This window comes from Plecotus auritus (assembly GCF_963455305.1).
Source record: "Plecotus auritus genome assembly, chromosome: 14".
In the NCBI taxonomy this organism is placed as follows: domain Eukaryota; kingdom Metazoa; phylum Chordata; class Mammalia; order Chiroptera; family Vespertilionidae; genus Plecotus; species Plecotus auritus.
Genome location: NC_137780.1, coordinates 3,774,344 through 3,802,077, shown reverse-complemented (window position 1 = coordinate 3,802,077; position 27,734 = coordinate 3,774,344). Strand labels below are relative to the sequence as shown.

Here is a 27,734-nt window from a genome sequence, read left to right as displayed (position 1 = left end):
AGCACCACACAGCCATGGTAGCTGAAGTCACAGCCCTACTGAGACACCAGACGGGAGTACAATTCCCAGGCTGTCATTTATAGGCAAAAATAGCAACGCTTCCTCCAGAAAATGCCAAGAAGGGAAGGACTGATGTGAGAAGTAACTGCTTATCCCTAGTTAGTAAGAGTGACTCGTTCTGACTTGTTCTTTAAGTATGTAGACCCCTGGATAAGAAGACCCTCAGGTGTTGGACTCATGGGGGAGAGGGGGCGGGGGTTGCCATCTGGGAGTGAAAGAAAGCCAAACAGATGGTTAAATCAGGATATTTATCTAAAGGGGTTGGGCAGAGGCAGAGGGCAGATTAAATATATTTTATTGATATTCCACAGAGAGGAAGGGAGGGGGACAGAGAGCCAGAAACATTGATGAGAGAGAAACATCGATCAGCTGCCTCCTGCACACCCCCCACCGGGGATGTGCCCGCAACCAAGGCACACACCCCTGACCGGAATCGAACCCGGGACCCCTCAGTCCGCAGGCCGACGCTCTATCCACTGAGCCAAACCGGTTTCGGCCCAGCACGAGATTTGACTGGGTGGGTAGGATGGCATTAAGTGAGGCCCTGAGCAGGCTTAGACCTCCCACCCCCCGCCCCCCAACTGGCTTACCCAGTGAGTCATGGCAGAATAGAAGAAAAGGACCCCATCAGGTTACAAAAGCTGGTATTTGGAATTTTGCAGAACGAGTCATTTTACTCTTTTGCTTACTACCTGCTGTTGTCTTGCGAGGCTAGTGTTGATTGTCCTGAAGCTGAGGGCACAGGCTGCTACTTGAGATAGCAGCAGGTTCTTGACCTTGGACCTGGGACAAAGAACTGAGCTCGCAGCAGGAGCGGTAGTGTAAAGGCCAAGGACGTGTCTTCGGGCGTCAGCTGATTTTCTGCCGAGGGTGGGGGTTTTAGGAAGCATTTGTTCGGATAATTGATGGTGCGCTTTGCTGTCTTCTAGGGGACAGTATTCTAGGAGCTGGTTCCTGTGGCGGTGTCCCGATCCTGTTTTCTAGAAACAGTGGACTGGTGTCTGTTACTTCCAGGGAAAATGTGTCCATATTAGCGGAGGACCTTGAAGAATCTTTAGCATCCTCCATCGCTGGGCCAAGCAATGAGGTATGTGGTTCTCTGTTGTTTTCACATTTGTAGCAGGCTGTTTCCACAAATGTTTTTGAAAGTCAGGTCGTTTCAGAAGCGTTGTGATGAAAACATCCGTTCTTTATCTCTCTCATCCCCTTTGTCCTCTTTGCCGGAGCAGCTACTTTTAAGTCTTTTTTGCTGTTTCTTCTGGTATTTTTTTCTCTGTTTCTAAGTAATAGCCATATATTGCTCTCTCCTAATTCACCAGTTTTAGCCATCTGTTGACTTCCTGTTATAGAAGATGAGAACTTGGGGGAGCATAGTTCTTTCTCTGCCTTTCATCCAAATATTTCTTTCCCGTGATAGTGGCAATGTGAGTGTTCTTGACAGTTCCCGGAGTCAAGTGATACACTGATTACACCCTCTTCATTACTCAGCCACATGTGATCCGGGAGCGTGCGGTGACTATTTTATATTTGCTAGCTTACATCTGGCTGAATCTTCCCGCGCTCGCCAGCAGCTCTCCCAGGGCCCGTCCGTGGAGTTTCCCATAGGCAGGTCCCTAGAAACGGCATGTCCTTTGCTTGGCCTTGGCCTTGGCCTTGGCCTCAGGCCGCACGGGCCCTGCCCCTGCCCCAGGCAGGGCTGCTGGTCCCCTCTGTTCCGTCGCTGCCATGCCCTCTGGCTTCCGTCTCTGCTGTGGTTGGCAGCACAGATGTCTGGCTGGTTTGCTGCCTTCGCTTCTTATTTGGGGTGGTTTTTGAGAGGGAGAGAGGGGTGAAACCATCCATTTTATTTTCCTGTCATCTTGAAACCCGAAATCCCCTGATCTACAAGATTCTTACCATTCTTTTACAGGAGACCATAAATAATACCATTTGGGCTACTTCCCATTTGACTAGTATGTGAAATATCTGGACCATTTCTGTAATTGAGAATTAAAGTCATTTGGTACAGTTTCAACAAAATATAACTTGTTTTTGTTTTTGTTTTTGTTTTGGTAATGTGGATACTGCTGATGTTCCAAAGCTATCTTACAGTATTCCATTTCTTTAAAACTTTTCAAATCGCCAAAACCGGTTTGGCTCAGTGGATAGAGCGTCGGCCTGCGGACTGAAGGGTCCCGGGTTCGATTCCAGTCAAGGGCATGTACCTTGGTTGCGGGCACCTCCCCAGTAGGGAGTGTGCAGGAGGCAGCTGATCGATGTTTCTCTCTCATCGATGTTTCTAGCTCTCTATCCCTCTCCCTTCCTCTCTATAAAAAATCAATAAAATATATTAAAAAAAAAAACTTTTCAAATCCTTGTTTAAGCTTGAGGTCAGCTGTTACGCTTAGTAACACACATTGTGATGAGTTGTATAAGAGCAGACCCAGGAAGGGTTGTGTTGGTTATAATGAAATCCCCAGGTAATTTTACTCACAATGTAATCCCTCAGTTATACACGTACCCTTTCTTTAGGACTTCGGTTGATCATTTGGTTCATTTTATCTTGTTTCTCAATATGTGTTTTATGTACATAAACCGTTGGTATGGAGAGTGTGGTGCACCCGTGTTATTGCTGTCACAGGCGGGCCCAGTTTTCAGTCCAAGAATTAGGAATATTCTGCCGGGTCGGCGTGGCTCCATGGTTGAGCGCCGACCTATGAACCAGGAGGTCGGGGTTCGATTCCCGGTCAGGGCACATGCCCAGGTGGCAGGCTCCATCTGTGATTCTCTCTCATCATGGATGTTTCTATCTCTCTCTTCCTCTCTGATGTCAATAAGAATATATTTTAAAGAAGAATATTCTGACACTTTCGCTTCTAAATCATCGTTTGTCACTTTGCAGAGCATGGTTTTCGAGGCCTCTGCAGAGAATGAAACCATCGCCCAGGAGGATAAAACCCGATTGCTGAAAGCCGCTTTCCTGCAGCACTGCAGGTATAACCGGTTTTTAAAATGACGGCTTGTCTTAAGGCTGAGGACACTGCTGACTGACATGCTCCGTATTCGATGACCGAGAGGGTGGGAAGAATGAGCCGTTAAGGAGAAAGTGCTTTCTGAACCTCACACTTTCGCAACTGTTCTTCTGAACTTGGTCGTCACAGAAGGGTCCCAACTACACTGCGGGGAAGATGCTGTAACACCCTCTCCACTTCATGAAAAGCAGGGCACCTTCGGAAACTGTGATTGTGAAGGCAGCTTGCAGGCATCTTTTGTGTATAATGTTAAGGCAAATAGAAGGTTGTTTTTTTTCCTTTTTTTTTTCCTTTAAACCTATTTTTATTGATTTCAGAGAGGAAGGGAGAGAGAGAAACATCCATGATGAGAGGGAATCATGGATCGGCTGCCTCCTGCACACCCCACTCTGGGGACCGAGCCCACAACCCGGGCATATGCCCTGACCGGGAATCAAACCCTGACCTCCTGATTCCTAGGTCGACACTGAACCACTGAGCCTCGCTGTCTGGGCTCACCCGGCTTTGATTGGTGGTGTTTCCAGAAGGTCTGCCCTGGGCACTTTCCTCCCTGGCTCCTCCCTGGCTCATCTCATCCCGTCGGTGGCGTCAGCTCTCTCCTGGGCTGAGGCATTCTCCCCTCGGGCGCCTGCTCTCTGAACCCTGTGCCTCCCCCACTCCCCGGCCTCCCTGCACTCCCCCTGAGCGGGCCGCCACCTCCTCTCCGGGGAGGTTTCCCTGCCCCTCCGATGGTGTTTCCCTGTTCTTCCCCAGCCATCGTGTCTGCGTAACTTCCTGTTTCATTGGCTGATCCCTCATGGCAAGTCGTGGGCTGTTCTTCAATGTCCTGTCATCCTATCTCCAGTGCCTAGCATATTTTAAGCATTCAGCGTGGACTTGTTAAATTCATGAATGCATTTCACTAAATGTTACTGAAAGTAATTACCTTTGGGCTAGAACAGGGGTGGGCAAACTTTTTGACTCGAGGGCCACAATGGGTTCTTAAACTGGACCGGAGGGCCGGAACAAAAGCATGGATGGAGTGTTTGTGTGAACTAATATAAATTCAAAGTAAAGGAGCGGAGGGGAGAGCAAGAGAACCGGATAGAACAGCCGGATCCGGCCCGCGGGCCGTAGTTTGCCCACGGCTGGGCCAGAAGATGGGACTGGAAGTTCACATGAACTTTCTCACGGTGGGTAGTGAGCATGCTCTGCCTCCTTTCACGCTTCTGTTTCCCGGTTCCGTTTCAGAAAAGACGTGGGTCACGCTCAGATGATGGTCGACGAGCTGTTTTCCTCCCACGCGGATCTGGACTCCGACAGCGAACTGGACAAAGCTGTGGCCCAGATCAGCGTGGACCTGGTGGACGACTACCCCGCCTCGGACCCGCGCTGGGCCGAGTCTGTCCCCGAGGGTAAGCACCTCTGGGGTTAGTATATGGGATGCTCTGTTCTGAGAAGAACATCCTGGCTCTTTTGTTTAAGTGTCTCTCAAAGCATCTAGTTTAAGTTTATGAGACAGCTTAATATTAATTCAGCATTTTTTAAAAGGTTGTGGCTTTCCTTATAGTAGATTATGAGAAGGCCTCCAGATAGATCTGTGTGATGGAACAGAAACTGAGGGGATGATGGGGCAAGTCCACTTGTGTACCCGAACGAAGACTGTTAATTAGCCCTGCTTGCCTGTGCGACATTTTATGTCTGAAAGGAAACTGGTGTCGTAGGTAGCAGTTGGCACGTACTGGCATCCAAAGGAAGTGATAATTTTGGCGTAATCGCTGCACTTGGCTGTAGAAGCTGTACATTTCCGTCAGCGCTGCAGTGAGCAAACCCCAGCATGTGGAGTGTGCGCACCCCGTGGTCTGCCTGACCCTTTCCTGCCTGTGCCTCTGGCACCCCCACCGCAGCCCTGGGCACGTGGGGTTCCCAGTACCTGGGAGCTGCGTCAGACACCCCTTCCTCTCCCTGAGTTCCCACTGAGCAAGCTTGCGCAGCCTCTAGAGATTTAGGAAGAAAACATCAGTGTTTTTTTTTTTTTTAAATGTATTTTTATTGATTTCAGAGGAAAGGAGAGGGAGAGAGAGATAAGAAACATCAGTGATGAGAGAGAATCATTAATCGGCTGCCTCCTGCACACCCCCTACTGGGGATCGATCGAGCCCACAGCCCGGGCATGTGCCCTTGACCAGAATCGAACCCGGGACCCTTCAGTCTGCAGGCTGACGCTCTTTCCACTGAGCCACACCAGCCAGGGCTGTTTTTGTTTTTTAAATATATTTTTATTGATTTCAGAGAGGAAGGGAGAGGGGGAGAGAGATAGAAACATCAATGATGAGAGGGAATCATTGATCAGCTGCCTCCTGCATGCCCCACACTGGGGATCAAGCCTGCAACCCAGGCATGTGCCCTTGGCTGGACTCGAACCTGGGACCCTTCAGTCTGCAGGCCGATGCTCTACCCACTGAGCCAAACCGGCCAGGGCGAAAACATCGGTGTTTACCTTCTTTCCTGCACTGTTTCTTCTGAGCTGGCCTGCGTAGAGCAATATAAAGTAAATGATTAAACTCGTAAACATCTTCTATGGTTTTTTTTCTTTTTTGTTGTTTAAAGTACTATATAGTAGTATGTCTCCTTTTTCCCCCATCAGCCCCTCCCCAGCCACTCCCACCCCCCAGGACAAGCCCCCACCGCCCCAGTGTGCGTGCCCACTGGTTATGCTATCTTTTATGTTTTAAACACACATGAATTGTAGCAAACTCCTACAATGTTTTCCAAACTCTTGGTTAACGTTATAAATAATCGCATGGAAAAGTTGGCCTTGTCCTTTTGTAGGGATGTTTCTTAACTTTCTATTCTCATCTCAGTCATGACGATAAAGCCGGTGCATTATGTGTTTTAAGTGTCGTTGCTGTGTTTCAACAGAAGCTCCCGGGTTTAGCAACACCTCGCTGATCATCCTGCACCAGCTGGAGGACAAGATGAAGGCCCACTCCTTCCTCATGGACTTCATTCACCAAGTGAGCGTCGCCGCTGGGGCTGGGCCCGGGCACTGCTCTGCGGTCCCGTGGTCGGCCCCCCCAGGGCAGCGGGGGGGGGGGGGGGGTGTTCCGTTAGAGTTTACATTTTCTCGTCTTCTTTTCTGACTTAAAAGTAAGTAAGTCCAGGGCTGTGTAGGGACCTGTTACTCCAAGTATGGAAGTTGCATTGAAAATAAGATAAAAAGCTCAAAAATAGTGTATTTCAGCCCTGACCGGTTTGGCTCAGTGGATAGAGCGTCGGCCTGCGGACTGAAGGGTCCCGGGTTCGATCCCGGTCAAGGGCATGTACCTTGGTTGCGGGCACATCCCCAGTGGGGGGTGTGCAGGAGGCAGCTGATCGATGTTTCTCTCCCATCGATGTTTCTAACTCTCTATCCCTCTTCCTTCCTCTCTGTAACAAATAAAAAAAAAAAAATAGTGTATTTCAGCGGAAGTGTTCTTTGGGGTTTCTTGTGACACCCTAGGATAGCCTGCCTTTCATTCGGATTTCCCCCGTGGCTTTATGTCAAGCTTACATTTTCCTGAGTTGATTTTCCCGGTGGCTTTATGTCATTCGGATTTCCCCGGTGGCTTTATGCCAAGCTTACATTTTCCTGAGTTGATTTTTGTGTTGTTAGAAAGACAGGGAAGAAGAATAAGGCGATAAAAAGTAAGATTTTTAGCTGAGGGTTTTACATTGCGAAGTGCCGTGAGAATCAGATTCTCATGTAATGTATTTTCCAAAGGGATGGTCCCATTTAAGCTGAGCCTAAAGTGAAATTAGAAAATGCTTTTGCTTAGAATTGTTACACAAAACCACCCCGTTTTGCCATCAGAAGTGGCCCCCGCGCAGATGTCCACATGAGTGAAGCTCATCTCATTTTTGCTTGTTTTTTCCCAAATCGGGAAGCCTTCGTGTTAAAAGATTCTAGTCCGTCTGCCAGATAGACCTTCCTGTGGGGGCGAGAATGTTCTCTCTGCGGTTCAGTGCGGCAGCTCCCCGTTCACAGTATATAAAAATACACAAAAACTGGGTCATTTATTCATGAAACGGGCTACACTTAAAATGTGGAAGACTTTCCTTATTTATGTCTGTCTCTTGACTTTTTCAGTGCAGGTTATTGTAATGATTCAGCAAATGGAAACTTAGAAAAACTCTAGAATCTAGTAACATATCAGAAACGGGCATCAAGCAAATCAGGTGGGAGCGCAAAGGATTAAAGACCCTCCCTCTGTCCCCCCTCTCTCTTCCTCACCCCCACCCCCCCCCCCCCCCACACACACACACACTCACTGGCTTTAGGGTTCCGGAAATCGGTGTTGAAGATGGAAACCGCTAAGTTAATAGCCCACAGAGGTCTGGACTGCAGGGGAGCTCAGGGATGGCGACAGGAAAGAACGACTTTGTCATTTCGTTAACTAGGAGTGATAACTGGAGAGAGAAGATATCTAGAGATAACAGTAGTGGACAGAAACGCGGGAGTAACCCTAAGCTTACAACTGGAATGTCTGTATTTCTTACAGGTGTTAGCAGCCCTGGCTAAGCTGTGCGTGCGTGTGTGTGTCTGTGTGTGTGTGTGTGTGTGGTGTGTGTGCGTGTGCATGTGCATGCATGCATGGGTGTTGGAAGTAGCCAGAAGGAGAGGCAGCTGGCGGTACTTTGTGGGGAGAGCTAGGGCAGTGGCTCTGCACCCCACGTGCCTGGGTGGGAATGTGACCGCATTATTTGTGTTCTGTGAATGCGTTCCAAGAACGTGTGTGTGTCTCTGCAAGGTCGGCCTGTTTGGGCGCCTGCGCACGTCCCCGGTGAGAGGGGCGCCCATGGCGACGCGGCGGCTGCTCTGCGAGCACGCGGAGAAGCTGTCGGCCGCCATCGTCCTCAAGAACCACCACTCCCGGCTGCCGGAGCTCGTGAACACGGCCATCCTGATCGCTTTGCACAAGCGGGACTGCGCCATCCCGGCCAGCCTGACCCCCGCGGACATCTTCTTCAGGGAGGTGAGACGCGCGCCTTCCCTTCGTGGCCTCCGCGGGCTGGGCCGCTTACACACGGATCGTGCCCACGCGGGGGGAGATGGAGGGCAAAGAGCACGCTGAAGTTTTAAGTTGGACTTCCTGCTTTCCGGGTAAATCACTCAAAAAGTACCACTGACTTACGGCTTTCCTGGTGCTCACAGAACTAAGAAGCCCTCCCTGTCCTTGCTGAATGATTTACTCCACTTTTTAAAGTATATTTTTATTGATTTCAGAGAGGAAGGGAGAGAGAGAAACATCAGTGATAACAGAGAATCATTGATCGGCTGCCTCCTGCACGCCCCCCACTGGTTATTCCACTTTTAAGGACAAAAAACAAAGTCTGTACATGCTCCGTGCAGATGTAGCCGTGGTGGGCCTAATACATAGTGCATGTCAGTGACAGTGTCACATTTTCCCCTAAATATTTTGAATCTCACAGATGCAGAGCCTATAGCTATGAAGGGCTGCCTATACTTGGTATTTGAGTTTAAAAATCTACCTGCTAACAGTCCAGAATTTGCTTACCGATAAGACTGAATTATTTGGGTACTCTAATTTTGCAAAGTTAGGAGATTTGAACTTTTCTTGGTTTATACCAGAGGTGGGCAAACTTTTTGACTCGAGGGCCACAATGGGTTCTTAAACTGGACCGGAGGGCTGGAACAAAAGCATGGATGGAGTGTTTGTGTGAACTAATATAAATTCAAAGTAAAGGAGCGGAGGGGAGAGCAAGAGAACCGGATAGAACAGCCGGATCCGGCCCGCGGGCCGTAGTTTGCCCACGGCTGGTTTATACATTTATTTTCACCATTAATTGTTCTCTTCTGACTAACGAGCTGAAGGCGTGACTTAGTGAGACAAGCCCGTGATTGGATTCTAGGAGGTTGTGATTGTGGCAGGGCTCCGTATTGGTTGTTCCGCATGGTTGACGTCTCTCTCCTCCTGCAGGTGTCCCAGGTGGATACGATCTGTGAGTGTTTGCTGGAACATGAGGAGCAAGTCTTGAAGGAGACGTCTTTGGAATCAGTTGAATGGGCCGAGGTGGTGATCAGTGTGAACAATATTCTCAAGGTACCAAAATACGATGACGTTTTCAGCAACTCAGAGCCCAGATGTGGATAGAGGAGAAAGGGGTTTCTCTGTTCCTATTCTGGGTCACCAGTCATGTATAAGAGCTTTGCCGTCGTTAATTCCAGAAAGTTAGAAAATATCAGTCATTTCATCAATCAGTCAACAGCTGTTTTGAATATTTGCGTGTGCATGTTAAATTTCTGTGATCCTGGGTTCTATTTAGTGGAATAAACCTCTCTTTGGAGAAGGATATACATAGCATTGCAAATCCTATCTAATAAAAGAGTAATATGCAAATTGACCATCACTCCAACACACAAGATGGCTGCCCCCATGTGGTCAAAGATCCTGCCCCCATGTGGACACAAGAGGGCCACCACAAGATGGCCAGCAGGGGAGGGCAGTTGGGAGGGACCAGGCCTGCAAGGGAGGGCAGTTGTGGGTGATCAGGCCTGCAGGGGAGGGCAGTTGGGAGGGACCAGGCCTGCAAGGGAGGGCAGTTGGGGGCGATCAAGCCAGCAGGGGAGGGCAGTTAGGGGTGACCAGGCCGGCAGAGGAGGAAAGTTGGGGGCAACTAGGCCTGCAGGGGAGGGCAGTTAGGGGCAAAAAAGCTGACAGGGGAGCAGTTAGGCATCAATCAGGCTGGCAGGGGAGTGGTTAGGGGGTGATCAGGCTGGCAGGCAGAAGCGGTTAGGGGCATTCAGGAAGGCAGGCAGGCGAGCAATTGGGAGCCAGCAGTCCTGGATTGTGAGAGGGATGTCCGACTGCCCGTTTAGGCCCGATCCTACCGGGATTGGGCCTAAACAGGCAGTTGGACATCCCTCGAGGGGTCCCAGATTGGAGAGGGTGCAGGCTGGGCTGAGGGACACCCCCACCCTCCCCCCTGTGCACGAATTTCATGCACCAGGCCTCTAGTGTATTAATATTCATGTAACTGTCGAAATAAGTATTTTTTAATTACTCAAAAGCTCACTACTTACTGATTAAAACTTCCATTTAATTTTAGCCATTATACTTTTATAATAATGGTTTTTTTACTTTCGTTACTGTAGTTTTCAAAAATTGGAGTTAGATTATGGAATTAAATTTCAAATGCAAAAAGAACCAGTTATCCTCCAGGCCTATGTTGAGGATTTTTTCATGTAAACAGATTTTGATGTTTCGAATTCCCTTGGGAACTACTGGGACTCACGGCTTTCTGCATCTGGTAACGCATTTCATTTCTCCCCAGGACATGCTGCAAGCTGCTAGTCACTATCGGCAAAACAGAAACTCCTTGTATAGGAGAGAAGAACCCTTGGAGAAAGAGCCGGAATATATTCCGTGGACAGGTGAGCTTGCGAGCACTGAGCCCGAGCATACTGGTCTGCTAGCAGCTCCTCAAAATATATTCTAATGAGCCATCGCTTTTGGAAGCTGTCTAATTCCCCTCGTGTGGGTTTGTAAGTGAAATGCAAAGTAGCATCTACTAGGTTTTAATGCGCATAGTTATTCATAGAAGCGGGCCCTGGCCCTGGAGGCATTGACCTATTTTATGTGGACTTGATAGAAGACAGTAAGTGAAGTAGCATGAAAGGAATTTGGAAGGCAGGGAGGGCCACGTTGACCTGGCTTTGCTGAGGAAGTCTCCGTAGAGAAGATGGGGTTTGAGCCGGCAGAGAGAGGGGTGCTGAGCTCCTGTTTGAGCCTTTTCCCAGGGTGGTGAAGTGCTAGGATTTTCAGGCAGGGGGTCTTTCCCCGAGGTGCTGTGGGACCCTCCCTCACCATCTTACTTTGTGTGATTTCACAGCAACAAGTGGCCCCGCTGGCGTGCGAACAGCAATAATGCGCCAGCACGGGATCGTCCTGAAAATGGTCTACCCGCAGGCAGACAGCAACCTCCGGAACATTCTCACAGAGCAGCTGGTCGCACTGATCGACTGCTTCCTGGATGGTTATACTTGTCAGCTTAAGTCTCTGGACAGATCCAGGGATCAGGAAAGATTTAACAACCTGGAGACTGAATACGTACAGAAGAGGTCAGATCTCTTGTCTCCGCTGCGTAAGTGCCTGGTCGTGAGCGCGGCTGTGGGCCTTGGAATTGGCAGAGCCGGTGGGGGCGTCCCATCACATGCCATGCATTCAGCGTAACAGCATCAGCCCGACTGGGCAGGAGGGGCAGCTTCTGCGTTCCTTTCCTCAGCCGTGTTTCCATGAGGATTGGGAGGGGCCGCTGTTTCGCTCGTACATGAAGGAAGGGAACAGCATCCATTGACGAAGCCAGGGGCTGAATTTGCATCTTTACTGGTTTTATGTTATTTTTTAAAATATATTTTTACTGATTTCAGAGGGGAAGGGAAAGGGGGAGAGAGATAGAAACAACAATGATGAGAGAGAATCATTGATCGGCTGCCTCCTATACGTCCCCTACTGGGGATTGAGCCCACAACCTGGACATGTGCCCTTGACCGGAATTGAACCATGACCTCCTGGTTCCTAGGTCCACGCTCTACCACTGAGCCACGCTGACTGGGCTCTTCCATGATTTTTTTTTTTTAATATATTTTATTGATTTTTTACAGAGAGGAAGGAAGAGGGATAGAGAGTTAGAAACATCGATGAGAGAGAAACATCGATCAGCTGCCTCTTGCACACCTCCTACTGGGGATGTGCCCGCAACCAAGTTACGTGCCCTTGACCGGAATCGAACCCGGGACCTTTCAGTCCGCAGGCTGACGCTCTATCCACTGAGCCAAACCGGTTTTGGCTCTTCCATGATTTTATATGGATTCTGAAACCAAATGTCAGTAACTGGAAAGGTTTCTATCCCATTCATTATTCTGAGGATGTAATATGGATAAGGGTAAAATTGCAAGTAGTGTTTTTTTTCTTACATCTTCAGTTTTCACTGACAGCGTTTGTTTCCGTCTGGTCTCATCTCCACAGTCACCCTGGGCCAGTACTCCTGGGCTGCTTCGTTGGCGGAGAAGTACTGTGACTTCGATATCTTGGTGCAGATGTGTGAGCAGACGGACAACCAGAGCAGACTCCAGCGCTACATGACGCAGTTTGCTGACCAGGTAACACGCTGGGGCTGGGCCGTGCCTACTGCATCAGGGTTTTCCCACTTCCTGTCTCACCTGGGGCTTTTGGAAGGTGATTCAGTCTTTTTGTGGTTAACTTAGATCAGGGGTGGGCAAACTTTTTGACTCGAGGGCCACAATGGGTTCTTAAACTGGACCGGAGGGCCGGAACAAAAGCATGGATGGAGTGTTTGTATGAACTAATATAAATTCAAAGTAAAGGAGCGGAGGGGAGAGCAAGAGAACCCTCCGCTCTTTCGGCTCCGCGGGCCGGATACAACAGCCGAACGGGCCGGACCCGGCCCGCGGGCCGTAGTTTGCCCACGGCTGACTTAGATCCTAATTGATGTATTACGTTTCTCTGTGAATGGGTAGACTCTTCTTTATATAGAAGTGTTACTGAAAGATTTACTTAGCTATATTACTATTGGTAGAGTTTTAAAAATTTGAATAGAAAATTGGGGAAGTATGGGATGATAGTCTCAGAGAGCCCAGATTTCCATACACCTAAAGTTGTTGTTTTACCTTGCTTCAAATCATGCTTCCTGTTTTTGAAAAAAGTTCGCATCGCCCAGCCGGTGTGCCTCAGTGATTGAGTATCAACCTGTGAACCGGGAGATGATGGCTCAATTCCCGGTCAGGGCACATACCCGGGTTGCGGGCTCGATCACCAGTGGGGGCGTGCAGGAGGCAGCCGATAGATGATTCTCTCGCATCAGTGATGTTTCTCTCTCTCTCCCTCTCCCTTCCTCTCTGAAATCAATAAAAGTGTGTTTTTTTTAATGTTCCCATTATGGCACTGTACAGGTGAGGTTAAGTTGCTCTTTAAAGCCTGTTTATTCAGTCATTTGGTTTTCATGTAAAAATTGATTTTTTTCTCACTATAAAAATGAGGTATGAAACTCAGGAAACCCCTATAACAAAAAGATTAAAAAATCACTTGTAAATTCCACCATCTAGGGAGAACCCTTTTAAGCATTTAGTATATGTTCTTCTAGTCTTTCTACTACATATTATTACAGACAAACATGTTTTATCAACTCCTTCTTTTATTTAATACTTCTCAGACATTTGTCCAAAACATCAAATATTCCACAACAATATTTTTTTCATAACATTTTTAATAGTTTTATGATTTCATAGACTGGGTATAACTGATTTGATCAGTCCCTAAATGTTGGATACCACATATCTAGTATTTCAAAGTAGTGCTAAAATAAATGACTTCGTGCCATCATTTTTTTTTTTTAATATATTTTATTGATATTTTACAGAGAGGAAGGGAGAGGGAGAGAGAGCTAGAAACATCGATGAGAGAGAAACATCGATCAGCTGCCTCCTGCACACCCCCTACTGGGGATGTGCCCGCCACCAAGGTACATGCCCTTGCCCGGAATTGAACCTGGGGCCCCTCAGTCCGCAGGCCGACGCTCTATCCCCTGAGCCACACCGGTTTTGGCATCATCATTTTTATTCTTAGGGATTCGAGGTCCCCGCTGACATTTCCCATCCCTTTTTTCATTGTCTCTTTTCTTTAGTGGTTACTTTCAAATCCTTTCGTACTACAAATCTGGCCGTTCTTGGGCCGGCTTGGTAGTCATGTTTTTCTGTGTTGCCTTACGATGTTTTCACTGTACGCTGGACACTGTGTGTAGAAGAACCATGAGATGGAGTCAGTGCTCTTCCCCGGAGGCAGAGACGAGGCGGGCAGAGCACTCAGTTCCCCAAGGACAGAGCGGGCCAGGGCTTGGTGCAGCTTTCGTAAACTGTACTTCCGTTCCGGACTCCACGCCTCGTGGGACTGACGTGTTCCTCCCTCATGCGAGTCCCCTAAGGACTGAGACTTGCAGGGCATCTTCGTCTTCCTCTCCTGCCCATCGCACACCCCCCGCCCCCCCCCCCCCCAGCCGTCAGGCGGCGTCTGCAGGGAGAACGGGCCGGGCGTTGGGGGCCGCTCTAGACTCTGACTCATCGGGCCAGCCCACATGGCCATTTCACACAGATTCTCCATCTGAAAACCCTTCTGGGGTGACCGTCTCGGCACTGGCCTCGGAACTTCCTTCAGTAACGGGGGTGCGGCTTGTCGGTGCTGTCCAAAAGGAGTCTTCCAGCCACGCGAGGCCGTCGAGCGCTTGAAATGTGGCTGGTGTGCTTTTAAGTTGTAATTGAGTTTAAACAGCTACATGTGACCAGGGCTGTTTACTGGACCATGTACATCTAGATTCGGTCTGATTTTGAACAAGAAGATTTTTCTGAGTCTGAGTATCCTCATTTGTCCAATGTGGTGATTCAATTAGGTTATTTTTGAGGATCTATCATACAGGAAATTAATGTTTAAAAGAAGGTTTCTCTTCTGGGGTCTCAGACCTCGGGGAGAAATTTCATATTTTATTATCAGAAACATATGTTTTAAAACTGTGTTACTAAACAGTCCTGGATCCTTGGCTTTGTTGTTTATAGAATTTTTCAGACTTCCTCTTCCGTTGGTACCTGGAGAAAGGAAAAAGGGGCAAATTACTGTCTCAGCCCATCGCTCAGCACGGACAGTTGGCGGATTTCTTGCAAGCTCATGAGCATCTCAGCTGGTTACACGAAATCAATAGCCAAGAATTAGAAAAGGTAAGAAGGATTCAGTTATATGGAGCAGATTTAGGTAACTATTTAGTTAGCTTTATTGTAGTATTTTATAATTAAAATCCTCCTTATAAATTATTCAAAATGTGGATCTCTTTTTCTCTCACATAATTTGAATGCTTTTGATCTATGATAATGTTGCCATTACTTCTAAATCTCAATTAAAAATACAGTCCATTTTGATTTGACTACTATTTCAGTAAAATAATGCACAAAAATTTGATTAACCTGTATAATAAAAATGTTCAAATTATGAGTCAAAACAGTACACAAATTAATTTTAAAATTCCCGACAAGATGTTGAAGTGAATATATAATTGTTATAGAGCAAATGCATGTTATGTGTTTCTTTTTCCAATAATTCGTGTGGGTGGTTGGTATTGTATTGTGAAATTCCTTTTCCATATATATGGTACTCATCAGTTTTCAGATTCGCTAAGATTGACTTGATTTTTCATTGATGTAGCTTAGGGGGAAAGTTTGAGTTGTACTTAACAATTTAAATTGATTTCAATTTAAATTAGTAACCAGGGTCTTACCACAGTTTTCATATGTTGTTTTTTGTAGGCTCATTCAACACTTCTGGGTTTGGCAAATATGGAAACGCGTTACTTTGCAAAGAAAAAAACCCTTCTTGGCTTGAGTAAATTGGCTGCATTAGCTTCAGATTTTTCAGAAGATATACTGCAAGAAAAAATTGAAGGTAAAAGAGAATTTTAACAAGAAGACATACAGATCACTCCTCTTATCAATGAACTCTTCTAATCCATCTCTAATCACTTAATGGGCCCCATTAGAACTAGGACCGTGTTTCCTTTAAGAGAAGGTTTGTTCAGTGTCCATAGATCATCATTCCGTTATATAGTTGGGAGTCTCTTTTTAGAGAAAAGTAATTTGTCTTTTAAATGAGAATTCCTAAAGAACGAATTCAGATGATTGGAGCAAAGTTCTCTGATTACACCCTTCGTGACTCTTAAGAAGCAGAACGTAAAGGAAAGCTTGACCTTCACTCTGGGGATTGTTATGGGGAGGGAGGTCCTTCTGAAGTTGTTGGTTTCGAGTCCACAACTTTTTGGTGTCCTAACTGTGAAACTAATGTGTGTGTGTTGTAGATTGAGAAAATGACCTGATGTGTTGTCATTTTTAAGAGCCAAGGAGAAGGTAGATAGAAAGGTGGAGGGACGCATCCTGTGTTGTTGCATTTGAACTGGAGATGGAAGATGGGATGCTGGTTGTTTGAAAATGGCGGGCTCTGTCCACGGAGAAGACCACAAAGCCATGGCGCCCCAGGGTCCCGAGTGCCCCTAGTCCCGTAGTTTGGTTTCTGACTACCATTTCTCAGCAAGAGGGGATGAGGGCTTACGGAAGAAGTGATCTGAGGAAGTCTTGTTGGGCCAGAAAGCGAGGTTAATGTGGAGATGCTAAACAATTTGGGGGTAATTTGAAGACCAGAAAGAATGGTAGTAAAGGATTGTATTTCAGTCTAAAAAAGAAAAATCCGTAAATCCTCAGTGATCCCCAAAAGGGGAGGGGTCAGCGACATGCTTCCTTACCAAAGGAGAATGCCAACGAATTAGCATAGAAAGAATGATTGACAGGGGAAGTCACCACTTGGCAGCCGTGGTGAACAGCTGGTCATCTGAGGACGCTGGGACCGTTGAGGTAGGGGTGAGGGAAGCCGATCTTCTCGTGTGTTTAGAGTCTCATGGGCAGATCCGCCAGGTGCCATCAAGGCAGTGGGACACACTCACATCACATGCCTCCTGGAGTGTGTGACTTGGCATGTAACGCCGCCTGTGTGTGTTCTTGCCAACAATGTCCAGCCTGGGTCTAACCTGGACTATGGGGCATTTGACAATATAGTCAGCAGCATGAAAGACAACAACAAAGACAGGACTCTGCCTTACAGGGGCCTCGGAGCCGTGATACCAAATGCAGTGCGAGGTGCTTTTTATTATTATTTATTTTGATTTTCAGAGGGAGAGGAAGGGGAAGAGAGAAAAACATGGATCGGTTGCCTCCTATACGTGCCCAGACTGGGCATTGAATCCACAACCTAGGTTGCCCTGACTGGGAACTGAACCCGAAACCTTTGGTGGACAGTTCGCTTCAACCAACTGAACCACCCGGCCAGGGCCAGTGTGAGATTGGCTGGCTTCTGAATCAGCTCCGGCAGACATTTTGGGGACAATGGGAAAGTGGAACATAGTCCCCCCTTTTAACTGGTTCTGGTTGCTGTGATAATTCATGTGGCTTGGATCAAACCATGACTCTGTTTTAACATAATCAGGAATCAAGGCTGAGCAGAATTAAATCACTCTAAGATGGTTGACTAGGGATGCGAGGACCTTTAGAGATAGTCCTTTTCCTTTTGAAATTCCGATCTGCTTCAGGCGGAGCAGAAGGGAGGGCGGGCTCCCCTCCTCACCGTCTCGTTTAACTTCCAGACATGGCCGAGCAGGAGCGCTTTCTGCTGCACCAGGAGACGCTGCCCGAGCAGCTGCTGGCGGAGAAGCAGCTGAGTCTCAGCGCGATGCCGGTGCTGACGGCGCCGCAGCTCATCAGCGTACGTGCTTCTCGGACCCTCGCGCCCCCTCTCAGTCTCTAACCCTCAGCGTCTCGTGTAGCACAGTTTCTAAGAGTCGCCATCTTCCGTTTCCTGTTTCCTGGGGACCCCCCCGGAATCGGTGGGTGGGAGCTGCCTGGGAGCGGGAGGCCAGTTAGCAGGGCCATGGGCCGGCCTCGCCTCCCTGCGGCCCCCCGTTCCTGGAGATGCTGATGACCAACAGCACTTCCTGGTGTTACCTTCTCAGTTCCGGACAGATCTGTGCCATGAGAGACATTTCAGTTCCGGACAGATCTGTGCCATGAGAGACATTTCAGTTCCGGACAGATCTGTGCCATGAGAGACATTTCAGTTCCGGACAGATCTGTGCCATGAGAGACATTTCAGTTCCGGACAGATCTGTGCCATGAGAGACATTTCAGTTCCGGACAGATCTGTGCCATGAGAGACATTTCAGTTCCGGACAGATCTGTGCCATGACATACATTTCAGTTCCGGACAGATCTGAGCCATGAGAGACATTTCAGTTCCGGACAGATCTGTGCCATGACATACATTTCAGTTCCGGACAGATCTGTGCCATGAGAGACATTTCAGTTCCGGACAGATCTGTGCCATGAGAGACATTTCAGTTCCGGACAGATCTGTGCCATGAGAGACATTTCAGTTCCAGACAGATCTGTGCCATGACATACATTTCAGTTCCGGACAGATCTGTGCCATGAGAGACATTTCAGTTCCGGACAGATCTGAGCCATGACATACATTTCAGTTCCGGACAGATCTGAGCCATGAGAGACATTTCAGGCTCTTCTCTAAGGGAAGTGGTTAAGGGCCCGGATTTAATAGCCCGTAGCTGCCATCCTCTCGCTTTTGCTCTGCAACATAACCCGTCCCTGAGCATCACTAGAGTCGGGCCCAACCTGGGCAAGGCGGTTCTGTTGCCAGGCGCGCTGGTGGCTTCAACTCCACTCCTCTTTCCTGTCAGGAAAGCATTTCAGATGCAAGAGTGATGTCATAGGATTACCTTGAATTTGCTCTGATTATGTTTAAAAAGGAAGAAATTAAAAACATAAACATTATAGCAATCCTTAGCAGCAGAGTTCTTATAATGGAACTCACACAACCTCTCTGATACAGCATATTCAGTCTAAAACTCTAAAATGCTGCTGCTTGTATGCCTCACCGTTTTATGTATCATAAGAAGGGAGAAGTAGTGCCAGTCTTACTCCGTATTATAAATACACCATAAAATTTAATGCCACACCAAGTTCAGCGATACTCACATGTGGAGAGAAAAGGATGTTCAGACACAATGAGTAATAAGCATTTTTCTGATTATAAAATCACAGGAAATGTGTAGAATACAGAAGTGAGTATATAGTCAGCTGCGATCTAACCAGCCAGGGAAAACTGTTGGTAACATGTTGCTGTATGTTTTCTTATCTTTTTTCTTTAATATACATTTTTGTTGATTTCAGAGAGGGAGAGAGAGAGAAACATCAATGATGAGAGAATCATGGATCGGCTGCCTCCTGCGCGCCCCACACTGGGGATGGAGCCCACAACCTGGGCACGTGCCCTGACCGGGAATCAAACTGTGACCTCCTGGTTCATAGGTTGACACTCAACCACTGAGCCACGCCAGCTGGGCGTATCTTTTAAGTAAACTGTAGACCAACAGCCTGCTTTATCATAGATCGCAACTTTAAAACTGTTTGCAAGGGCGACATCCCAAAACATTGTAGCCAGCTCTAAAAATCCAAGGGCAGCAATTAATTGCAGAGTATTCTTGGTATGGCTCAGTGGCTGAGTGTCGACCTATGAACCAGGAGGTCACAGTCAGGGCACATGCCCGGGTTGCAGGCTCCATCCCCAGTTGGAGGCGTGCAGGAGGCAGCCGATCAATGATTCTCAGTGATGTTTTTTTCTCTCCCTCTTCCCCCCTCTCTGAAATCAATGGAAATATATTATTAAAGATCTATAAAAAAGAATGCTGAAATGTATATACTACCTTGAACCTAAGAATATACATTTACTGGCATTTTAAAAATACATATACCAGGTTACTCCAATTAATTACTGACGGAGCATATGCGTATTTTAAAAGACAGTTTACTGTGAGAGCGATGGAGTATAATTTGCACATGTGGCACTGTTCTTTACTAGAAAAATAACCTATAACTTACCTGCAAGACAATGGCTTCTCCAAAAAAACGTCTCTAGTCTCGCTTATATCGTTACTTAACCAGCCCTCCACCTTTACCTTGCCGTAGCTCTACGTCTGCGAGGAGAACAGAAGAGCTAATGAGTACGATTTCAAGAAGGCTCTGGACCTGCTGGAATATATCGATGAGGTGGGTGAGATCACGCGAGAGACCACAGAAGTAGGAGGTTCGTACAGGTTTCCTGTAGAACTGAGTGCATTAAACAGAACACCACCTCTCCAGCCAGTCGTGAAAACGGGGGGGAGACTGGCTCAGCCCCCCTCGCTCTGGGGTGTTGTGCTGCTCTTTAGAAAAGGGGGCGGTTTCGTTTCCCGGCGATTCTCACCCGTTCCCCGACGCCTTTTTTCTGTGCACAGATAAAAAATGCTGCTGTTCGAAGTCCGAAGGAATTTTTTTCTCTTTCATTTATTAAGTCATGATCAGTTCCTCGATTTATGTTGCTTTATTAATTTATTCTTGATGGTATCCACCCTGTTCTCAGCCTCTGAAACAAAAAAGGTTAGCATGAAAATTCTGTGGGCTAGGTCGTTGGCCTTGCACTTGAGAATAGCCTGGGAGACGTGGAAAACAGCCCTTGGGAAGGGCATGGCGGGTCTTGAGACTATGCTGCTAAGCGGAATAAGTCAGGAGCCATGGGCTTTCACTCAGATGTGGGACCTAAAACTGAAAGCAACAAATGTCAAACAAAACAAAGAAAATGTCCTAAACACACACAACAGTTTGGTGGTTACCACAGGGAAAGGGGGTGGGTAAAGGGGGAAGGGGTCAAATATATGGGATGGGAAATGTGACTTTGAACGGTGGCCACACGATGCAGCGTACAGACCACGTGTCTTAGAAATGTGCACCTGAAACCCATGTGACCCTATTAACCAAAGTCACCTCAATACATTTAACTTAAAGAGAACAAATAAACTTTTGAAAAAGAATAAAAAACAATGTTTTGGTTTTTACATTACCTTGTTCAAAATCTTAACCCTCTTGTGGGCTCGATCCCCAGGGTGGGGCATGCAGGAGGCAGCCGATCAATGATTCTGTCTCATCATTGATGTTTCTCTCTCTCTCTTCCTTTCCCTTCCTCTCTGAAATCAATAAAAATATATGTAAAAATAAATACATAAATAAATAAAATCTTAACCCTCTCACTGTTTCTGATAAAATCAGATTATCTGGGAATAATCAGAAACCAAGTAAAACAAATTATTGGTTTACTTTCCTGTGCAGTGTTAATGTTTTAAAGGAAGGGAAATTTTTAAAAATTATGAATTAAAGTAAAGCAATAATTATGCAGAATTAGGAGTTGACATAACTCAAACTTAAGCATGTGTTTTTTTAAATCAGGACTTAATGAGGATTTCTTGTTGTTTTGCTGTGAAGGAGGAAGATATAAATATAGACGATCTGAAACTGGAAATCCTTTGCAAAGCTCTTCAGAGAGATAAGTAAGTTCTCACGGCGTGAATCTAAGATACGCTTTTGGAAAAGTGCTCGGTAGGGGTATTATATCATCCATCAAATAATGTTGTAGCCTAATGTACTATATACTAATATGTTATGAAAATTGTAATGGTTGCATTAGTGATCTTAAGTTTTTCATTAATTAAGGCATAGCTTAAGAACTTAGGACCACTGGTACAATTTTACTTTACAATTTAGACCAGGGGTGGGCAAACTTTTTGACTCGAGGGCCACCATGGGTTCTTAAACTGGACCGGAGGGCCGGAACAAAAGCATGGATGGAGTGTTTGTGTGAACTAATATAAATTCAAAGTAAAGGAGCGGAGGGGAGAGCAAGAGAACCGGATAGAACAGCCGGATCCGGCCCGCGGGCCGTAGTTTGCCCAAGGCTGATTTAGACTGTCAGTTTGCGTGAAAATACAGGCTCCTTATTCTCACAGAAGTATGGCCGGTGCTCCCACACGACTTAGGCTGCTATTTTCATTTTTTTTTTTTTTAATGAGCACTTATTACAGTTTGCGGCTCGGCGCCGCTAGGTGATGGAGGCCTGGTTTCACATTCCGCTCCTCCCGGCACTGCGGACTTTTGACCCCGGGCTGGTGGCGTAGATGGTGGCAGAGACAGACTCAGAACAACCAGCTGTGGGATGGATTGCTCCCAGGAAGAGAATTTTTAAAGGGACACGACCTGGGTGCCGCCCCCCGTTCCCTTTTTCCTGTGGGTGTTGAGGAACGGCGGCAGAACTGTTTTCACCAGAGCGTTTCTCCCTCTGGTCCAGGGGCGGGCAAACTTTTTGACTCGAGGGCCACAATGGGTTCTTAAACTGGACCGGAGGGCCGGAACAAAAGCATGGATGGAGTGTTTGTGTGAACTGATATAAATTCGAAGTAAAGGAGCGGAGGGGAGACCAAGAGAACCGGATAGAACAGCCGGATCCGGCCCGCGGGCCGTAGTTTGCCCACGGCTGTGTCTGGTCACCCCCGGAGAGTGGAAACTGCTGTTGCCTTTGGTCTTGGGGGTCGGCCCCTGAAGCACTCGCTCTGCCCACCTGATTGTCCTCCCTAACCAGTACGAAACGCGCTGTCATTGCAGCTCCTGGCTTTCTGGTTATCACGTTGGGTAAATCCACTGATTGCTCACCCCCACGCAGTGTCTCTGTGAGTTGGAATCTCCTAGTGGATAATCTCAACTAGATAAAGCAAACCGGCGTACCAGCGCTGGTTACCGAATTCCTTGTATGAACACTGCATGTGCCTGTGACCGGTCACTATGGCCTGCGCTCTCAGAGTCCTACTCGGGGGTCCTCCCCAGGTTTATTACTTCGGCACAGAAACCCCCGGGAACGATGCCTCACTACTTGGTTTTGACAAATACGTAATGGTTATATTTGGCGAAGGGCTACCTAAGTGTGGCTCCTTATACCTACTATAGAGAGTCTCGGTATCATCAACATTTAAAGCTCCCTTGGTTCAGTCCTTTGAAAGAGTCTCGCAAAACTCACGGTTTGCTCTGCCTGCGCCCCGCCATCAAAACCAACCACAAGAGCAGACAGACGTCATTGATGTCGCAGGCGCCGTGACTTCATTCCCCCTTCGTACCGATTCTGTCTTCCAGCTGGTCCAGTTCAGACGGTAAAGATGACCCAATTGAAGTATCGAAAGACAGTGTATTTGTGAAAATCTTACAGAAACTTCTAAAAGATGGTGAGTGTTTGTCAATACCAGCATGAAGCATTGCCCCTCCGTTTTAGGAACTTTAGAATAACGGGATTTGCCAAGGTGTCAGATGCCAGGGTGGCTTAAGGTTAAACAGTAGCATATTCAGAATTGAGGGACTAGTTTAAGATGAAGGCAGCATGTGTCTAGGTGAGGTCTCCATCCTCCTGGGTCCCGCTCACCGCCCTGCGCAGTCTCCGTGCTGGACAAGGAACGGATGCAGATGTTGGCTGTGACACTGAAAATTGATATGATAGAACCAATCATTTCCTGTCATTTTTCAGGCTGAAAACTGGAAAGTACTGTGATAGTTTTTACAAGTGTAGTACTATATTATAGAGAAAACGGTTTTATTGAAAGTCTAATGGTAATGAATGTATATAAATAATTTCCATTTAGCCTGATAGCATTTGTTAATCTAGATTTTTATTGTGTAACAAGCACAAAAAAATTGTGCTAAGCACTTTGAGAGTAGTAAAAAACATGATTTTGAGAACCTTATGGTAATTAACAAATTATAAAATATTATTTCTTTACATATTTTTCTCGTTTTCTTTATCAAATGAGAAAACTTGTACGTACTCTCTTGTAACTCCCCAGACCTCACTTTAAACAGTCCGTGCGGTCAGCGCTCCTGGCTTCCAGCTCTCCAGAGGGCTGGTGAAGAAATGATCCCCCCCACCTGATTTTAGATTTATTTATTTTTTTATTTTAAATACATTTTATTGATTTTTTACAGAGAGGAAGGGAGAGGGATAGAGAGTTAGAAACATCGATGAGAGAGAAACATCGATCAGCTGCCTCCTGCACGCCCCCTACTGGGGATGTGCCCGCAACCAAGGTACATGCCCTTGACCGGAATCGAACTTGGGACCCTTGAGTCCGCAGGCCGACGCTCTATCCACTGAGCCACACCGGTTAGGGCATGATTTTAGATTTAAACTTGAATACGTTTGGAGATACTGTAGCTAGCTTTCATGAAAGTATTTCTTCCACGTTATCTCCCAAGCCGGAGAATACGTTAATCGTGTGAAGTACGTGTTTCCAGGTGGTGATCACTTTAAGGAAACCCACCACCACGGGCACTTGGAGGGATGGCGGAAGCTGTGGAGAAAGGGGGAGGGCAGGTCTCACTGAAGACCTAGCTAGACGGCTCTTTGGACCTCCCGGGGGATGCCCTCCGGTGAGACCTGCAGATGGGGGGCAGATGGAGCAGCTGAGGCAGGGCCTGTCCCAGCAGCCCCGGCCGCACGATTTAAACAGAAGCACAGGGGCTCGCTTCACCGTCACCTGGTTCCCGGGGGAGTTTCCCGACAATGAAAACCGACTCTGTTTGTGTCGCAGGCATCCAGCTCAGCGCGTACCTGCCGGACGTGAATGACCTGCTTCAGGCCGAGCAGCTCGGGGGCCTGAAGGCCAGTCCCTACTTCGCGTTCGTTTTGAAAGCAAATTACGAATATTACGTCCATGGGCAGGGCTGACTCTGGGAACGCGCGGCATCGCTGCGAAGCGGCACCAGCTGCTTAGGGAGACGTTGGCTGTGACGGCCGCCTTGGTTTTTAGTGACATGTATTTCCTCTCCACCCTTTCTCCGTCGGAAAAGTATCCGATGTTGGGGTGCTCGCTGCCCATCCCATCTCCTCCCTCCGCCCAGACCGCCGAGCTCTTGTCCTGGTCCCGCGGCGGGTGCTCCCGGCGCGTCTGGCCCCCGCCCCTGGCCCTGAAGCCGGCGGGCTGCGCTGGCTGTCCCTGAAGTTGCTGTGGCTCGGGTGCTGCGCACGGCAGAGACTCGGGTCGGTGTCGGTCCTGTTAGGCTGTTGGGATGTTAGTAAGAGAAGGGTCACGTGCCGCTGACCTGTCAATAAAGTGTTAGACGAAATGACAAAGCAGAGTGGGCCTCATTCGTGTGAGCTTGGTGCCTGATGGAAAAGCTTTAAACTACATACATGAGAGTGTTCACGAGTGTCTTGGGGCATAAAACACGTGTGTGGCTCGGGGTTTCCCAGAGGTGGCCGTGGGCTTCAGTCACCTCCCGACCCAGCTGGGGAGGAACTAACAGAGACCAGAGCCGGAGGGAGTGACCCAGAGACTGGGAGGAAGTGAACGCTGGGACTCCACCGGAAGTAACCCCGTGGCCACTTGGAAATACGCCTCGGGGTGCTTGGGGCTGCGCGTCTGCTGTATGCGATGGCCTTCTTCTCTTGCTGGGAGATAGTGTGAGCATTTCTGTGGGTCCCTGTCTAGCTCAGTAGCCCCACCCCCTACCCCCCGACTGTCCGTGGGTTCTTCGATCTGCAGCGGAACCGTGGCTAACGAAAGCAGTCTTAGCACAGGGCTCCCGGCTATAGATGAGTTAGTTCCGATAGCACCTCGTCCGCGAAATGTGCGAAACCATGTCATTCCAAGCCCCGCTGTTTCTCAGCCTCTTCTTCATGATCACTCCTTCCAAGGAGCCTTGGTAGATGGTGTTTTCCTGGTCACACGGCCTCTGCCCCGCCCCCGGCCCCCCGAAAGTTTAATCCCACAGATGTGCTGTGTGTCCTTATGCACCATGGCCTTTGGGGGCCACCAGTCATTGTGAGATTTTTCTCACTCGCCCTCCAAGGGCCGATTCCCATCTCCTCTGAGCGGGCATGTCTTCAGGTTTCTTCAAGGTACAGTTTTTAATGACTGCAGGACACTACTTATGGCGGCTCTATTATTGAACAGCTCTCTCTCTCTCTCTCCCTCTCCTCTCTCTCTCTCTCTCTCTCTCTCTCTCTCTCTCTCTCTCTCCCCCCCTCTCTCCCCCTCTCTCTCTCCCTCTCTCTCCCTCTCTTTCTCCCTCCCTCTCTCTCTCTCTCTCCCTCTCCCTCTCTCTCTCTCCCTCTCTCTCTCTCTCTCTCTCTCCCTCTCTCTCTCTCTCTCCCTCTCTCTCCCTCTCTCTCTCTCCCTCTCTCTCTCTCCCTGTCTCCCTCTCTCTCAACCTCTCTCTCCCTCTCTCTCTCTCTCTCTCTCTCTCTCTCTCTCTCTCTCTCTCTCTTTCTCTCTCTCTCTCTCTCCCTCAGGGGTGGAGTGTTGGCCTATGAACCAGGAGGTCTCTCATCATTGATGTTTCTATCTCCCTCTCTCCCTCTCCTTTCCTCTCTAAAAATCAATAAAATATATTTTTTAAAAATGTCAACAAATTATTGGGTATTTCGTGAATTATAGCACATTTCTTCCTACCAAAATTGAAGCTATTCCTCCCCCCCCCCCCCCCCGCTTTTTTTTTCTAGTGTCTCCACTGCCCACGACACAGCAGGACATGTATTAAAAGTGAAATGTGGGTCTGTCCATTATTCAGCGTCCTCCAGAATAACCGGAAAGGCTACATGTGAACCCTGGCCCGGTAGCTCAGTTGGTTAGAGCATCGTCTGACTCGCCAAGGTTGTAGGTTCCATCCCTGGTCAGGGAATCAACCAGTGAATGCAAACATAAGTGGAACAACAAATCTAGGTCTCTCTCTCTCTTCCTTCTCTCTCTCTCAAATCAATTTTAAAATATTCTCAATGATAGACCACATGTTAGGACACAAAACAAATCTCTACAAGTTCAAGAAGACTGAAATCATATCAAGCATCTTCTTGGATCACAGTGCCATGAGATTAGAAATCAACTACAGTAAAAACAAAAACGTTCAAACACAGGGAGACTAGAGGTCATGTTATTAAACAAGGAACGGGTTACTAGTGAGATCAAGAAATAAATAAGAAAAAGAATCTTCCTGGAAACAAATGAAAATGAACACACAACAACCCAAAATCTCTGGGATACAGTGAAAGCAGTCCTGAGAGGGACAGGCCTTCTTCAAGAAACAAGAAAAAATTTTAGTAAACTAACCCTACAACTTACAGAATTAGAAAGAGAGCAACAAGAAAAGACCAGAATAAGTAGGAGGAAGGAAATAACAAAGATCAGAGCAGAAATAAATGGCATAGAGGCTAAAAAAAAAAAAAAATACAAGAGATCAATGAGACCAAGAACTGGTTCTTTGAAGAGTTCAACAAGATGGATGGCCCTTTAGCCAGACTCATCAAGAATCAAAGAGATAGCCCTAGCTCAGTGGTCGGCAAACTGCGGCTCGGAGGCCACGGTTTGCTGCTCTGTTGACTAATGAGTTTGCCGACCACTGACCTAGACTCTCGATTCCAATAATTACAGGCTGTTGTTGTTCCTTGCGATTAAGCCCCTATCCCAGTGGTCGGCAAACTCATTAGTCAACAGAGCAGCAAACCGCGGCCCGTGAGCCGCAGTTTGCCGACCACTGCCCTAGCTGGTTGCAGTGGATAGAGCATTGGCTCTCAGACTGAAGGGTCCCGGGTTCGATTCCAGTCAGGGCACATGCCTGGGTTACGGGCGCGATCCACAGTAGGGAGCATTCAGGAGGTAGCCGATCAATGATTCTCTCTCACCATTTATGTTTCTATCTCTCTGAAATCAATAAAAATATAAAAAGAAAAGAAAGAAACAAAGAGAGACCTAGCTGGTTGACTCAGTGGATAGAGCGTCAGCCTGCAGACTGAAGGGTCCCGGGTTCCATTCTGGTCAGGGCACATGCCTGGGGGTGCGGGCTCCATCCCCAGTAGGGGGCGTGCAGGAGGCAGCTGCTCAATGATTCTCTCATTGTTGATGTTTCTATCTCCCTCTCCCTCTCTGAAATCAATAAAAATATATATTTTTAAAAGAAACAAGCTTTCCTATTTTAAAAAGAGAGAGAGAAAAGAGAGAGAAATAGGACCCAAATAAATAAACATGGTTTTTTTAAGGCTCAATCTGAAACCATAGTAGCTTTTCACTGATGACCCTTTGCACTTAACCGAACTCCTCGTTCTCTAATGGACTTGGGTCATTTTTAGGAAACGCGCCCCGTGGTGTTTTGTATCCCAGAGAGCCCAC

At 47.6% G+C, this 27,734-nt stretch overlaps 1 protein-coding gene across 1 annotated transcript in view; it reads left to right on the top strand.

Annotated features, from left to right (window-relative positions):
• The window catches only part of NUP133 (nucleoporin 133), a 35,024-nt gene extending 10,319 nt beyond the window's left edge, over positions 1–24,705 (top strand). The window contains exons 11-26 of the mRNA XM_080651312.1: positions 990–1,147; positions 2,942–3,033; positions 4,302–4,465; positions 5,973–6,067; positions 7,841–8,065; positions 9,032–9,154; positions 10,386–10,485; positions 10,944–11,195; positions 12,080–12,213; positions 14,677–14,835; positions 15,418–15,553; positions 17,298–17,416; positions 19,693–19,773; positions 21,022–21,086; positions 22,717–22,805; positions 24,162–24,705. Coding sequence (XP_080507438.1) covers positions 990–1,147; positions 2,942–3,033; positions 4,302–4,465; positions 5,973–6,067; positions 7,841–8,065; positions 9,032–9,154; positions 10,386–10,485; positions 10,944–11,195; positions 12,080–12,213; positions 14,677–14,835; positions 15,418–15,553; positions 17,298–17,416; positions 19,693–19,773; positions 21,022–21,086; positions 22,717–22,805; positions 24,162–24,298 — 2,129 coding nt within the window. The 3' untranslated portion in view covers positions 24,299–24,705. The remainder of the gene's footprint in view (positions 1–989; positions 1,148–2,941; positions 3,034–4,301; positions 4,466–5,972; positions 6,068–7,840; positions 8,066–9,031; positions 9,155–10,385; positions 10,486–10,943; positions 11,196–12,079; positions 12,214–14,676; positions 14,836–15,417; positions 15,554–17,297; positions 17,417–19,692; positions 19,774–21,021; positions 21,087–22,716; positions 22,806–24,161) is intronic.
• Positions 24,706–27,734: the final 3,029 nt, after the last annotated feature.